This window comes from Pholcus phalangioides, unplaced genomic scaffold (assembly GCF_987345545.1).
Source record: "Pholcus phalangioides strain wild (caught in Gottingen) unplaced genomic scaffold, Ppha-v1.0 ptg000002l_1, whole genome shotgun sequence".
NCBI lineage: Eukaryota > Metazoa > Arthropoda > Arachnida > Araneae > Pholcidae > Pholcus > Pholcus phalangioides.
The window spans coordinates 2,440,413-2,456,055 of NW_028301595.1; the positions used below are offsets into that span (position 1 = coordinate 2,440,413).

A 15,643-nucleotide genomic window follows, 5' to 3' on the forward strand; every position below is an offset into this window, starting at 1 on the left:
TGACAGAAAACCCCACTGAATTTCCACATTTTTACAGTAAAATCAACAATTTTAACACTGATGTCTATGAGGATCATCCTTTTCCTGACCCTCAAATCAATGCTGATGATGATTATGTCGTCTATGGAGTCATTCAAGTATTATGTCAGCATCGGGGGGGGGGGGGTGTTTCGGATTTGCTGACTTTTGATGACACGGGGGGGGGGGGTTTGAAGGTTGCTTACATCATCAACCACCCCTTTCTAAAAATATGAAATATTCTAAGCTGCTGACAAAATTTTGCTGACAAGGGGGGAGGGGTCAGTGTTTTGCTGACTTCTGTTTACGTAATACTTGAATGGCCCCTATCCAAAAAGCCTTATTACTAAGAGTATTGAAAATGTGGCAAACCATTATAAAGGCATAAACGACTATTATGCATATACATTATGCTAACAGGATTAAAGAAGTGACAAACCGTTTTTACAAGTCTTAAACGCATTGCTAGGGAACCACAGTATATAAAGTAAAAGTTTGGAAAGTGATGTTGAGGCTCAAAAACCATTGTTTCCCGACAGTTTTTTGCCGATTCGGGGCATTTGCCCTGCTCTGACGAAATTTTAAAGTAGCCTATCATTCAAGTCGGGTCCCATTTGGTATATATGTAAAATTTGGTGACGATCGCTCTAAAATTGTAGATTTGTATAGAGGACATACATACACAGACAGACATACATACACACACAGAAAATCAATTTTATATGTATAGATATATATAATAGCCCCTGTGCACCATGTGAAGGAGCAGGAAGGCTTGAGACAAAATTCTCACCTGTGCAAGACAAGGAAATCCCTGTGTGTTGTACCTTGTGGTGTGGGGGGGACACCCCATTTTTCTGAGCTGAGATAAAACTTTTTTGAAGTAAAAAGTAATCTTGTGTATACTACCGTGTATATGTATATAAAAACTTTGTATTTTATTTACTGCCAAAATTTTAAAGTGCTACAAAACTGATAAATGCTGCTACAAAAATAATTTTTCCTGCTACAAAAATAAAATTTCCATTTTCCACTCCTGAATTTTATTACCTCAAACATTTGAGCGTTTCCCATTCAGTTGTTTTCATCAGTTGTAATTGGAAATAAATAGCATTAATAATTTGTTTTCTTAATTTTTCAGGAAAGTGCCTGGAACAGGAATGCGAGGGCGACCACCAAAAGCTCTTGGTATGTTTTTTGACGCTTCATAATTTTTTTCCAGTTTAAATGAGACTAACCAGTTGTGTCTGTCTGATCTTCGATTTCTCAACAACCATTTCTTTTTTCCATTATCACAGTTTCAATTAGATTTGGGTGATATTGCAATTAGCCTGTATCTGATCTTGCAGGTACAACATGAAAATTATTTTTAAAATTTTAATTTATATTTTTAATGCAGTGCTTTTGAGGGCGCAGCAGGCAGCAGATGAGCAGAAGCAAGAAGAGAGCAAGTTAAACAGTTCCAACAGTAGCAGCTGCAGCAATTCCGTGTCCGAGTCTGAGATCCACAAATCGGTGTTTGATTCTCCATTCGTTAACAATCCCAGTGAATGTCCAGACAGCTGGGATAGGATCGCAAAGTCTCTGCCAGACATTGATGTTACTGACGCCAGCGAAGTGAAAACCTGGACAGTGGATGACGTTGCCAAATTTGTAGCCAATCTGACGAAAAGCAAAGATTTGTCTAAAGTATTTGTTGATCAGGTAGGTTGATATTTAAATTATTTCTATGTTTTGAAATCATAATCTCAAGATTACAAAGTTCAAATTCATGTCATGAGATGCAGTTTGAAATCTCCAGCATCCAAGTGGTGCAGTGGTAAGCTGCTTGTCTTCCACTATGAAGGTCACCATCAAGGTCCACGTATCAAGGTTCACAAATCTGGTCTGAGAACATCAGAAACAAGTTCTGTACCTACCGAGCCTTGGACAACCACCAATAAATAGCGCCTTCATTTTCTACCCATCTCTACTAGTTGGAAATTGCCATATGGTGATATATGACTGCAGTTGGTGTGTGGTAAAGTAGCTTGAAATCTCCCAGTAACGTCTTTGAATTTCATGGAGGGATTAGACATACACTTTCAGTATATTTGTTACGTGGTAGATGTGATAAATCTGGTTATTATGCACAATTGGCAAGCATTTTTGTAAGTTTGATAAATTTCCCTAATTTATCACTTTTTATCGGTGATTATGCATAGTACCCAAGCATTGTTGGTAAATTTACTAAGTGCTAAAAAATTATCACTTTTACTAGTGATAATGCATAATACCCAAGCCTTATGCCATTGGTAAACATGATAAATTGTACTATATGATATTCTATACACGATAATTCATATCTGTATTATATCATTACATCAGGGTATGATCCTAAAATATGTTATCATTACATCTCGGGGTCCAATAATATTCATCACATATATTAGACTCATTTGGAATTTTTTTCATATTTATGAAATTCACCAATTACACTATTATGCATAATTGCAGATAAAGGCTATATATATGTATATAAATTTCAGGTATTTATCAAATTTACCAACAATGCTTGGATATTATGCATATTTGCGAGTGAAAATGATAAATTGATCAAACTTACCAAGGTGATTGGTAAGTATGCATAATAACCGATTGTTATGTATTATAACCAATTTATCACATTTACCCTAACATATTCGCGTCCCAAAACCAGTGTTAAATATGATTAACATAAAACTTTTAGAGCAGGGGGGGGGGGGGTTTCTTTAATATTTTTTGTCAGCAGAACCATTTATCTGGCAGGAGAAAAGTACCCTCATGCAACTCTGAAATGTGGCCTGAACTAAACTCTTATTACTTTAGGATTAGCATAATGGTAATACTTGAATATACGGGACAGTAAAATAGATTTGTGATGCTGGGTTCCATGGAACCACCCACTGTGGGCTCATCTTGCATGGGCGAACGGGGCCATATGCCCAGGACCCACAAATGTTTGGGGGTCCTATTCGTATACCAAAATTGAATTTTTTCAATATATCTTTCAATATTTTAATTGCTACATAAATATTAACAAATATTTTATTGTCTTGGGGGAGGGGTGCATGAGCCATTGTTACTCGACAGTTTTATTGCTCATTTCAGGCATTTGCCCACCTTTGACAAACTTTTAAAGCAACCTATCTTTCAAGTTGGATCCTGTTTTGTATATATGAAATTTGATGATGTTCGATCTAAAATTGTAGATTTGTATAGAGAACACACACACAGAAAATCAATTTTATATATAGAGATTGCTTAAAATATGACCAACAGCTCGAAAATGTCAAAAATGTCATAAAAATAAGAGCCTTAGCGATCAGTATAAGTGGTGCTATCTGCTGTTCCAGTATAAAGCACTAGAATGAAAGCAACTTGAATGCTTTTGCTAAAACGAAAAGTTTTAACAATGAAGAGGTACTTGTGCAATATGAAAGTCATTTTCCAAAAATTGACTTACACTGATTGGCTTCCGAGACCTCCATATGCCAGGTGTATTTTTAAATTTATTATGTGCCTATAGCACGTTGCAATATCTTAATTTATTCATTTTTCCTTATGGATTTTCAAACTTCTTGTTTCTGAGTTTGCCCTGTACATAAAACTTATTGTAAGAGCATGTATCTCTTGGTGAGATATATCACGTTCATGGGATTTTCTTTTTTTGAACCTCATTTCAGTTGATTGACGGGGAAGCGTTTGTGCTCCTGAACCAAGAAGACATGATCAATATAATGAAACTGAAATTAGGACCAACGTTGAAGATATTCACCAGCATTTCACATTTTAGAAAACAACTGCTGAAATTAGACGACAGTTGAGGTTTAGATGCTGGTACAATATATATATATTTAAATGAAGTGTTGTATATTTGTTGTTCGGATTATTTATTTGTTATCGTTTTTCTTTTGGAAAGAGAGAACTAGAGAAGAGAGCGTGTGAGATGATGGTGGTGAAACTGTTTAGATGCACACACACACACACACACATTGTTTGCTCAACATCATTCCCTCTCTTTTGTCGCCAGGGTGTGATACAACCTAGTTAGTGCATGTGTGTCAGCGTGCATGTTTCAGATTTGTATTGTACACATAAAATGAGATTTTTCTCTCTTTCTTAAAAAAAAAAAAATGTTGGCAGCATTCTTCTTCTCTGGGTGACGCTGCTGCACACTTGTATTTTATCCGAAATAAGTTGTTGTGACACGAGATGCTGAAGACACGACATGTTAGGTTTATGGGTGTATATTTCAATAATTCAATGTAAAGACTTGCAATTTCGAAAATTAGTTTTATTTTTTTCTGTGACTTTACTCATTGATTTTGTTTTCGTCCTCCATTATGACATCATGACTTTTATTTAGTATCTGTACATCCCCCCCTCATCAAAATGTTGCTAAATTTGTTTTTTATTTTGACCCCATAGAAGAAAAATTTGTATTTTTTCAGTTGAGCGATTCGAAATTAATTTTGTCGTCTATATTTCTTATTGAAATGTTTGATTTCAATGAATAAAATATTTGTTGAACAGGAATATTTCAGAGCAAGGCAATTCTTTCTTTTGAATCTTTATTGTCTCTTTGACAATCGGCTCTTTGTTTGAGGCATGGTGCCGAAAAATTTTCAGCTAAAGCCGGTTCAGCTACACCCGCAACGCAATGCTATGTTCAGGATTCCTCAGCAACAGAGGTGGAGATAGACTTGAAAGGCTGGGGGGGGGGGGGGAGCATGATGATGATGCCAATTCAAACATATACATATATATTAGATCAGTCAGCTCCATCATTGATGCTAGAGAGGGGGTGGAATTGCTCCCCCCTCTTATTCTCTGCCCATATCCTGCAACCTGGAAAGTCAGGGAAATGAAAAAGTGGTTAAGGAAAATGTAAAAATATTTGCTAAAAGTCAGGGAAAAGCGCCGGGGGGGGGGAACAAGTACAAAAAACAAATTTTAAATTCGTAAGGTTGCGATTTTGAATCTTTTAACGTGTATAAAGAACCCTTTTTTTGCCAAAAATTTGATCCAAAAACTAGGAGAGGTTTCTGATACATCGATAGTATTATACACTGCTCAAAACAATTAGGGGAGCAAGCAAAAAAGTGAAGAAAACCGTGCGAGACAGCCACGTATTGGCATACAATGGATAGTACACGCGTATCAATGCGCAATACTGAAAAAAGACGTAAAAAAAATTTGGAATTAAGCTTTAATTCTTTGAAAATACGGAAAAAACATGAAAAGATGATTTAGGGCAACAATTTGGTTACATGTAAACGATAAAGAAAATTACTGTTTAGACATGATGCATGAGTTTTAATAGGGCGTGTGGTCTCCTCGAACAGCTAAGACTGCTGCACACCTGTTTGCCATGGATGTGATGAGGTTATCGATCAGACTTTGGGGAATACTGTTCCACTCCTCAAGAAGTGCAATCTGCAAGTCTCGGACAGTAACAGGCGGCCTCGGTCGCGCAGCAATGCGTCGTCAGGACAGGTCAGGAGAGCACGCTGGCCATTCCATACGCTGTATTGTTTCAGCTTCAAGCATGTTCTCCACCAGACGAGCTCTATGCGGTCGGGCATTATCATCCTGGAAAACAAAGGAATCTCCAATGGCTCCAGCGTAAGGGATGACATGAGGTCGCAGTATCTCGTCTGCATACCTTCGGGCCGTCAAAGTGCCATTCCGAATGATATGCAGGTCCGTACGTCTGCCTATGCTGATTCCACCCGATACCATCCAACCAGCTCGTCTGTATTGTGACTTTTCACGAACGAATACGGGGTTATTTCGAGTGCCCCTATCCCTCCATACCAGAACACGTCGGGTGTCACACTCCAGACTGAATCGGGACTCGTCTGTAAACAGCACTTGGCTCCAATCATGTTGCTCCCAATCTCGATGTTCAGCAGCCCATCTTCTTCAGGCCGCACGGTGGAGTGGGGTGAACGGAATACAGACCATTGGCCTACGTGCATAGAGCCCTTCCTTCATGAAGCCGATTACGTACTGTTTGGCTGGACACCCTTCGTCCTGTTGCCAACGGCAACCTTCTTTGCAGCTGCGTAGCATTCTCTGTTCTGTTTCGATGGGCTGTTAACCGTTTATACCGGTCATCAGTTGTTGTAGTGGCGCGTGGCCAACCTTGCCCTGGTCGACGTCTAACATTTCCTGTTTCTTGGAATCGATTCCACAGCCTTGCAACAACACTTCTGGCGACTCCAACAGTGTCCGCGACACTACGTTGTGTTTGCCCGGATTCCAGTCTGCCTATAACACGCCATGCCATGGATTCCGGTAAATCACGTTGTTGAGACATCCTCAAGTCACCTTGTCTCAAAAAAAAAATACTGCGCAATCGAATTTCACAGTTACGGCAGTAAAACAGACGTTTCTGCAACATCCCGATTTCTGCCCTTATCTCCTTTTTCTGGTTTTTGACGTCATGAACTTTGATTTGCATATGAAGTTTTCTTTTTCCGTTTCCTGCTAGGCTTTAAATTATGGATGATTCATTTTATGTTACTTATTGGTATACATCTTTGCGTAATTTTGTTAAAACCATGTGCTCCCCTAATTGTTTTGAGCAGTGTAGATAGATATTTTCACCTTTTTTCAGAATTTTAAGCCCAAAAAATCAGGGGTTCCTTTTCTTTCTTCCAGTGTTTTTGTCATGGTAAGTCAGGAAAATTTTTTAATCTTGGTCAGCGTAAGTCAGGGAAAAGTTCAAGCAGATTTGCCTGGGAACTCTGTGCTGCTCCAAGCTACCTGAAAACCTATATTTGACTGCAAAATCACCTCAGCCATACTTGAAAGATTGGTTTTTGAGGTATGGCTGAGAGCGATGTAGCACTGCAGGTGTGGATCTGGCTTAACAAAGACTTCATTAGAGTTTGGAAGTATAGCGTAAAAGTGAATCTGAATCTGTTTGCTGCATTGCTACTTAACTTATGTCAGGACATAGACCTGTTGTTGAAGCAGTCACTACTACTACTACTAAACCACACATGCACCTCGTCAGTGGTATAGCCAGATTTCTGTCAGTGGGGGAGCGAAATCGGGAACTGTGTCTTTTTTCTGTTCCTGATTTAGGCGCAAATCTAAAAATTAGCCACCTCAAATTTCAATGAAAAATTAATCCAATTTAATTTCTGTTTCCAGTCGATCTTTAGAAATTAGATTAATTACTTTTCGAATGATTTTAATTTGTATGAAAAATTGTAAAAGTTTAAATAATATTTTAGTATACGCAGTTGAATCCCGTTTTAACGAACACTTTTCTAATCCCCCAGATAAGTTTACGTAGGAACAATACCAAAAACCTGGAATTCTTTTATAACAAAGTTTTGTTATAAGGAAGTGATTTCTCCAGTTTCGCGGAGTTCTTTATAACGGGATTCTACTTACTGTATATTTATACAATTACAAGACCACAATCGGTAAATTGTCCAACAAAGTGGCTGGAAAAAGAATAAGATTAAATTATAAAAAGTAAGAAAAAGTGAGGTACAAATATATAAAATTAATCTAAGGCTGGCATTACGCTATAAAAGTTTTATAAAAGTACTTTTATAAAACTTGAAAAATGCAACCAATACGCCTATCGATTACATTCGAGTGAATGTAGCCAACAGGCTTATTGGTGGTTTTTTTTTGTAAAAGATTATTTCAAACTTTTAATAGTGCAATCCTGGCATAAGACACGAATATATGCATAGCAAAAGTTTCATACTTCCATCCCATTGTTATGCTCTTCTTCCATAATGTTACGCTCCTATATTGTGAGCAAATTACACACACTATTAGATTTCTATGATGACTGTGAGTGTCATAGCAGTGTGCTGCTACGTGGTGGGATGACCATTCTTGGACCTTTTACTATAATTCTTTCTCTATTTGGAAACACTTGCCAGAGAGCAACCTTTCTAAAAGCAAGAAAACGGGGTCATCACATAGGTTCTCAGTTGCTTTCATGGGCTGGGTCAGCTTTACCCGTAGGCTCATAACTGGGGCACAGCCTGAAGCCTCAAGTGCAAGCTCATGGTAATATGATGTGGCACCAGGCGTAAACTTGTATCTAGTCCATGGGCTCTAGTCCCCCCCCCCCCAATATTTGCCATCCATTCCCATAGTAACCTAGGAAAATATTGGGCTTGAAGGCCCCCCCCAATAATTCTGAGCCCTCCCAATATTTCCAATAACTTTAAAGCTATGTGTGACATTATTGGTTTTAGTGAATGATATTCATAGTACAGTAAAACTCCTTTTAAAGGACACCCCTCTGTTTCGGCCAAATAATTTCCCATTGTATAACAAAAGTATGCATTTCAAACCCCCGATAAACGGTCACCCCTCTTTTACGGACAAATTATTTTTGTCCCATTGGTGTCCATAAAAAAGAGGTTTTATTGTACATAGATTCTAGCGTAGTAGGCCCCTCCCAAGAACATTACTTGGCCCGGCGGCTCGTATTGGTCTTTTGACAGCCAGGCATCTACACTGAATAAATGAACGCCAGAGCTATGCAGCCGATGCTGTTGCTGAGATCTCTTCCAGCCCGGCTTTGTGGCAGAGTCTGGAATCTAGGTTGCATTGCGGGCCATTTTATAAGAAATTTAAACTGGTAGGCCCACTTTGAAAAAAAGAATCCGATATTGTGGCCAGGGGAGTTGTAACCTTTGACAGAAACACAATAGGTCATCGCCTATGAATTGAAATTTTTTTCTCTTTACTAGTGGGCCAAATATAAACGCTTGTGGCCAAAAACCCCACCAGTTACCATGTTAAAAGAAAGATTTTGTGCTGCTTTGGGTAAGGTTTTTGATCAAATTTCTGTCAGCAGACATATTTCATTTGAGCAAGCAGTATGAGGGCTTTGTATTTTTTGTTATGAAACAGAACAACTTCAGACATCATGGCTAGCACATGCCGTTGCGTCTATAGATAAGGTGGCATAGAAGCTCAAACTCTAGCCAGAGGAGCATTTATGGTTTTCTGCCTGTGGGCCACACAAATTTTGCCACCCTTTTCTCATTCTAGTCTAATTTTCTTGACTAATCTTTCCTCGAATTCGCCGCCCTGTGCTTGGTCTTTCCCCACCCCTGCAAGTACACCTCTGTCTCTATATCACTGTTTTAGTCACTAAAATGCTTGGACACTGTTTTGGACACTCGCATGCTTACACATGCTCTAGGTCACTCATTTGGTCACACACTTTTGCACACTCTTTTGGTCACTCACATACTTGCTCATGCTCAAGGCCACTCTTCTTTTGTCGTTCACTCTGACATGGTTCCTTGCTTTATTAGTTACTCTTTTGATGCTTACACATGCATGCTATAGATCATTCTTTTGGTCATTCGCATGTTTGCTCACGCGATTTTGCACCAAAAGGGGCACCACAAAAAGATATCGAATGGTATATTTTCTTTTAAATGTACAATTTCTTTTTAACATCGATCATCCGATAGAAGATCCTAAAATTTTAAGAACACTTGATTGTATTATAGTTGATCATTATCACAAGGATGGCACAAAAGATGTGAAACTAATAATATTGCAAACTAGACTTCACATTATTGCTGAGTTTTCCGATTAGCTTTTCACAATTTTCATAAAGTACGCCCAGGGCTGTCTTCACATTATCATACGCCCACATGCAAAGCGATTTTTCTGAGAGAGGCACTACTACCTAGCCGAAAATTCCTACCTACCTATTTGCATATTTACTCTAGAAAATCGGAACCAAATCTAATTGTCACTTGACATCCCAGAGAAGTGCCCAGATGGGCCCATGCAGTGGTGATTCATCACAAATAAGATACCTGCTGGCAGGGCCGCAACTGGATGCTTGGTTAGCTGGGGCAACTACTCATTTAGGAACCCCCCCCCCCCCGTAATTCTGAGGGATAGGTTAAATGGTTAAATTAGCGCCCCCTTTTGTGTTGCACCCGGGGCACCAGACACGCCTGTTCCCCCCCCCCCCTACTAGTTGGATCCTGCCTATTGGTAATATTATTTGACCATTCTAAGATTCAATAGTTTCTCATTGGAGTGTTGTTACAGCCTTTATCTCATCAACCATTCGTCATATAGTGTTTTAGTTACAATTTTAAAAATTCTCAAAATGTGACCAGAAATCACCCTGTACGAGTTTTGAGGATGAAAATACAGTGTGCACAAAATAAAAAATGTAAATTTTTATACGATCATCCCCGCTCCCCCCGTCCTCTAACTTCCAATTAGACAGTTGTTGCCCTTTCTCTTCTGAGCCCAACAAACAAATTACATATTTTTAACTGCATAATTCCCTGAGATATTTAAATTCAAAAAATCCGAGACAGGTTCGGGCTTGGGAGAATTTCGCGGCCCAATGCAAAAATTTTTTGCGGCAATTCTATTTTATGTAGTTGCTCCCCGACTTACTTAATTTTTTTCAGAAAAAGAACGCATTTTATTATGCTCATTTTTTTCATTATTTCAGGAGCGCGTTGATAGTCTGGATCCTAATCAAACACGATCCATTGAGAGGGAATGGCATTTAAATTAATTTTACGAAATTCATAAATTATTAATTATAATTAGCGCGTGGTCCACCTATTCCTGCTGAGACTTCATCGTGGCTCGAATTATATTGAACAGACATAAATTGTCATACTTTGAAAGCGCTTCATCATCTCTTTATCAAATGTACGTTGCAATTCGATAACTTTGATCATTTTTCGAATTTTTGATTGCTGTTTTTGTTTAATTAATGTAAATTAATAGAAGTAAAAGAATCAAGCACTGGAATTCCATGACCCCCACAAGGGTGGGGCTGACAGACAGGATCGTCTTAAGAGCATCATGGGCCCCCGAGCCAAGTGATTTTTTTGGAGTCCCTCCCTGAAAAATTCTTGAAAAATTCAACAACTTCTCGTTTTTCTGAGGCGCCTCTTCTCTCGAGGCCCTTCGGGCACGGCCCGGGTGGGGGGGGGGGGAGAGACATGCGTTAAAGCGGAAGTGCCTAAGGTTCGCACCATACGTCTTCCTTTTTCAGTTTTGAATCTGGTAACTCTACCTGAAGACCACATACTCCGTATTTTCACTTATTTGTTCGATCATCCATATTGTCCGAATTTTTTTGTGGAAAGAAATAATTATTTTTCCTACATAAATTCGATTATTGCAAATGTCCGAATTTTGTTACCGAAATTTTCGTCTCATAAAAAAATAACTCCCTCTCTTCTTTTTTCATCATCGCATGAGTTGTCTGAACTTTTGAGATTACATGGCAGCACCAACAGTATATACATATATATCAAGCCTCAGAATCTCTGTCGTCTGCTTCTCTCTAGGTAACTTGTTTTGGACGTCTTCTTGTGTCCTGAAAAAATTACTGAACTGGAAGTCCGAACTGCCAGTTCTGTTTGTGAGCTTAGCTTGTTGGGAACCGAACAAACTGGCTTCTTGTCTGTCGTCTGCTCATTAAGAGGTTCTTTTTTTTGGACGTCTCCTTATGCTCAAATAAAATAACCGAACTTTTAGTTTAAATTTCCAGTTCAGTTTATGAGCCTTGTTTATATGGAACTGAGCGGAATAAAGAATATAGTTTTTACAACAAACTTTATCATCACCACATGAGTCATTTTTAAATTTGAGACTAGATGGCAGCACCAACTACAAAGTGGAGTGCGGAAATTCACTTCTTACTAAGATGACCATACGTCCCGCATTTCCCGGGACAGTCCCGGTTTTTTCTGTTTTTTTGGCCGTCCCGACTTTTTGGCAAAAGTGTCCCGGTTTTTCACGTATTTCACACGACGCCTACTTGAATTTTTAGTCTTTATTGAAGTCAAAGATTGACATTATTTTTCAACTCATAAATTATTTTATGATACATCTATTTATGAGAATACTAATCTCCCACATTTGCCTTGGTTTGGTAAACTTTTTTTTTTCGTGGAATACATTTTAATCCACTTCAATTTGCAGTAATGCATCATTTCCCGCCATTGTGATTTATCCGTAATTTCAACAATATTTGGCAACTTTGTTTGGTTTTGGCGTCGTTTTTGGCGATAGTTGGCGATGTCCCGTATTTTCTCGTATTTGGAATCCCAATGTACCGTATTTCTCTCGAGGAAATATGGTCAGCCTACTTCTTACGATCTTATCTGTCGTCTGCTTGTTTAGAGGACCTTTGTTTTGGATGTCTCCTTGTGTCTTGAAAAAAATAATTGATTTGGAAGTCTGATCTTTCAGGTCAGTTTATAAGCTTTGTTTATAAGGAGCAAAGCTGAATTGAAGAATTTAGTTTTTTATACCTGAGCTTCGTCATCACCACATAAGGCACTTCTGATTTTGAAAGTAGATAGCAGCACCAACAATATTTTAAAAAATGAATGCCTTAAAGTATTTTAGAGTATTAAACTCTAATTTTAATTCCCTTAAAATTGTTAGTGTGCCATTGTGAATTCGCTGCAAATGCTACAAGGCAAAAAAAAAAAAACTGCTATTAGCGGACGGCGTAACGTTTCGAGTAACCCGGTATATACGGTACTCATTACTTCCTAGATACAATATCTATAGGACGTACTCTAGCCTAGTCGGGAAGACTGGATGCATTTATCGCACCCACGTCCTGCAGCAGGGGTCGCTAGGCTGGGATCTTTGCCTTAGAGGTTAGATTTTTCACTAGTCCCTTGATAAAGAATTCGTAGTATGAAAAAAAACAAAAATTATAAGAAACTAGGCTGAAGCCTTTCCACAGAGGCCGTACGACATGTGCAACCACATGGGGCACCCACCTCTCTAGGAAAGGGTGCCAAATCCCAGTTGGAAGGTAAAAAAAATTTGTTGAGTGCTGAGAAACGTCATCGGGGCCACCAAAAATAGATCCCGCACGGGCAGGGATTCCTTTATTTTTTCTCACCCTACCCATTGGTACATCAAGGCCACCTGAGAACCATCATTGACCCGGTGCCACAACTATAGGTTTTGGTCAGCTGTGTCAAGCAAGCATTTTGTCACCCTCTTGTAATGTTGAAGCACAGATTAAACGGTGAAATTTGATCCCCCTCTGGTCCAGTACCCGATTCACCAAACCAGGCTGCTCCGCCCTAGTTGCAGCCCTGCATAAACCCTATGGCGAAGTGATTTTTTCTGAGCCCCCCTCTCCTTTTCTGGCTACAAAAAATACCTGTCTACCAATTTGCGTGTTTATTCTTAAATTTTTCTATCAGATCGTATATTCCTCTTTCTACAGTTGAGCCCCGTCTCTCCCGGCCGTGCTCGGGCAACATCACATTAAATATATCTAGTGCGGTGTTGGCTCAGGTGGGCCCCCGCATTTAGACGACACTTGCGAGAAGAGGAGGGGGGGGGGCATAATCAGCCCATAAAATACTTGTCAGCATAAAATTCTTATCGTAAGTCCGGTATTACACTATAAAAGATTGACAAAAGTTCTTTTATAGAACTTGAAAAATGCAACCAATAAACGTATCGGTTTCACTTTTGGTTCGTACAATTTCAACCAGATCTCATTTCACGGCCCCTGTGCTGTGCCCGGGTGAGGGGCCCCGGCAGGTCCGTAGCGGGAGAGGAAGGGGCGGACTTGGGGATCTGGGTCCCTTCCAGAAATGTGAGAAAATGACCGGAAAAGGGCAAAAGATCCCCCAAATCTATTGTTCTATCACTTTGGGTCCGAAATGAAAGTGGTTCCCCCTCCAAACGAAATTTTTGGCGACGGGCCAGACCGCCCAGGGACGATTCTACTATCGTATTTTTGCTTTTTACCACCGTAAATTCACTTTAGAGGGGCCCGTCAAAGATCACAGCCTAGGGATCCTGCTGCTAGATGTTGGGGAGCACCGATTTTTCGACAGGACAAGTGGGCTATTTCGCGGGGTCTCCAAATTAAAACCAAAAATATTTGACCTCAGTGGAAGCCGATAATTTATTTTGGAAGGGGCAGTGCTGTGTTAACTCATGGGCCCTCAAGTACAAAAAAAGAATCGTGATAATGAGATCTGATTACAATTTTCAGTAGTTTGAAGGCGGGTATTTCTAGCTTGGTGAGAGAAAGGCGGCAGAAAAGTCACTTTGCCAGTGCGGGCCTATGGTGCACTTAAGACGGCCCTGCGGGAGGGGAGGGGGGTGTAACCAAAGGATAAGAACAACAAAATCTTGATCATGTTATCCCTTCTCCACCGGCCATTTTCCTCGCATTTTGGGTTGGGCACCCCCCCCCCCCCCTCCCCTTTACTGTGATCTTAGTAGTTGACTTTAATTCTTGCTTCGGCTATCATTGGCCCGTTTATATCAAAGTGGAGCTCTTAAAAGCCACCACGTACTTTTACAGAAAAACATGTCAACCAATAATTTCTGAAAACGACAACGTTGTCATCAGGGCTATTGCCCGAAATGCCCGGGGAATGTAAAAATTTTGACGATGCATGTATTTTTTTTCCCACACAACCACGTGACCGATTCTTGCATAAAAAGTATTCATTCATGAATGTGAATTTTTGTGGATTTGTCCCATGGAGAATGAATAACAGGAGGTGACGCGACCAGCGCCTCCGTTGAGAAAGCATGGGGAATCTGGGTTGCCAGATGAAGCCAGTGATCGATCTATTAAAGGGACCAAGTAAGCCCAAACAAACCGTGGCTTCCCATGCTTTCCTATGAGAAACATTCCCGTTTTTAAAAATCATTTAAAAATTACTATTCACTTTAGGAACTCGATTTTTTTCCCTCAAATTCTGTGGATATATTTATACAATTGAACGAGAGCTTTTACAATTTTAGTCGTTCGAATATTAACTTCAACAACATGGAACCTTTTGCAAAAATAACCAAAATTTACCCATATCTTGTGCCCTAAAATTCCTTCTCGGCATTTTAATTTTAAAAAAATTATGCCAAAGCATGTAATACCTCAGTGCTGAGAGTGACACAATGTTTAAAGACACTTGAACAAGTGGTGTTCGAAAAAATCTGACTTTTTTTTTTGCGCAAAACATTATATATGCAAAACATTAGCATATATAATGCCTTTCAGCTGTTTACATTAAAATATTGTAGAAATACTTCCAGTCTAGGTAGAACAACAACAACAATTTTAGATTTCAAATTCAATTCGAAACTGTTTTTTTTTTTTTCAAGTTTTCGTACACGTGCCACTTTAAAAGCAAAGTAATAGGTACAAAATGAAGGGGGGGGGGGAAACAGCCCAAGTGATTATTTTCCTAAATACTAAAGGCCAGAAAGATGACTTACCGCGGCTCGTAAAAAAAGTTTTTTTTATTTTTAATATTTTTTTTTCTCAATACTACATCTACTGTACATAGCGGAAGGTTCGGATGGGCGGCATATATTTCAATCATACGTATTCAAGAATATGAGAGTGGAACGGAAGAAAGGTGGCGAAATTTGTACAGTCTACAGGCAGCAAAACCATAAATACACAGTGGTGGAGGACGCTCGAGCACTTCCAGTACTTTGAGGCACGGGGGTGGCAAAATGCTGTTTGTCCCGGGTGGCAAAAATCCTAGCTACGACCCTGTCAGAAAGTGCTCGAGCATCTCAGAATTGATTCAGAAATCAAAATTCCTCA

The 15,643-nt window shown here is 39.3% G+C and overlaps 1 protein-coding gene across 3 annotated transcripts in view; it reads left to right on the forward strand.

Annotated features, from left to right (window-relative positions):
* Nucleotides 1-4,575, forward strand: part of l(3)mbt (lethal (3) malignant brain tumor) — a 44,753-nt gene extending 40,178 nt beyond the window's left edge. For all 3 annotated transcript variants that reach the window (XM_089237041.1, XM_089237024.1, XM_089237032.1), the window contains exons 16-18: nucleotides 1,160-1,206; nucleotides 1,418-1,722; nucleotides 3,723-4,575. In XM_089237041.1, the coding sequence (XP_089093167.1) occupies nucleotides 1,160-1,206; nucleotides 1,418-1,722; nucleotides 3,723-3,863 (493 nt within the window). In that variant the 3' untranslated portion in view covers nucleotides 3,864-4,575. The remainder of the gene's footprint in view (nucleotides 1-1,159; nucleotides 1,207-1,417; nucleotides 1,723-3,722) is intronic.
* The last annotated feature ends 11,068 nt before the right edge of the window (nucleotides 4,576-15,643 follow it).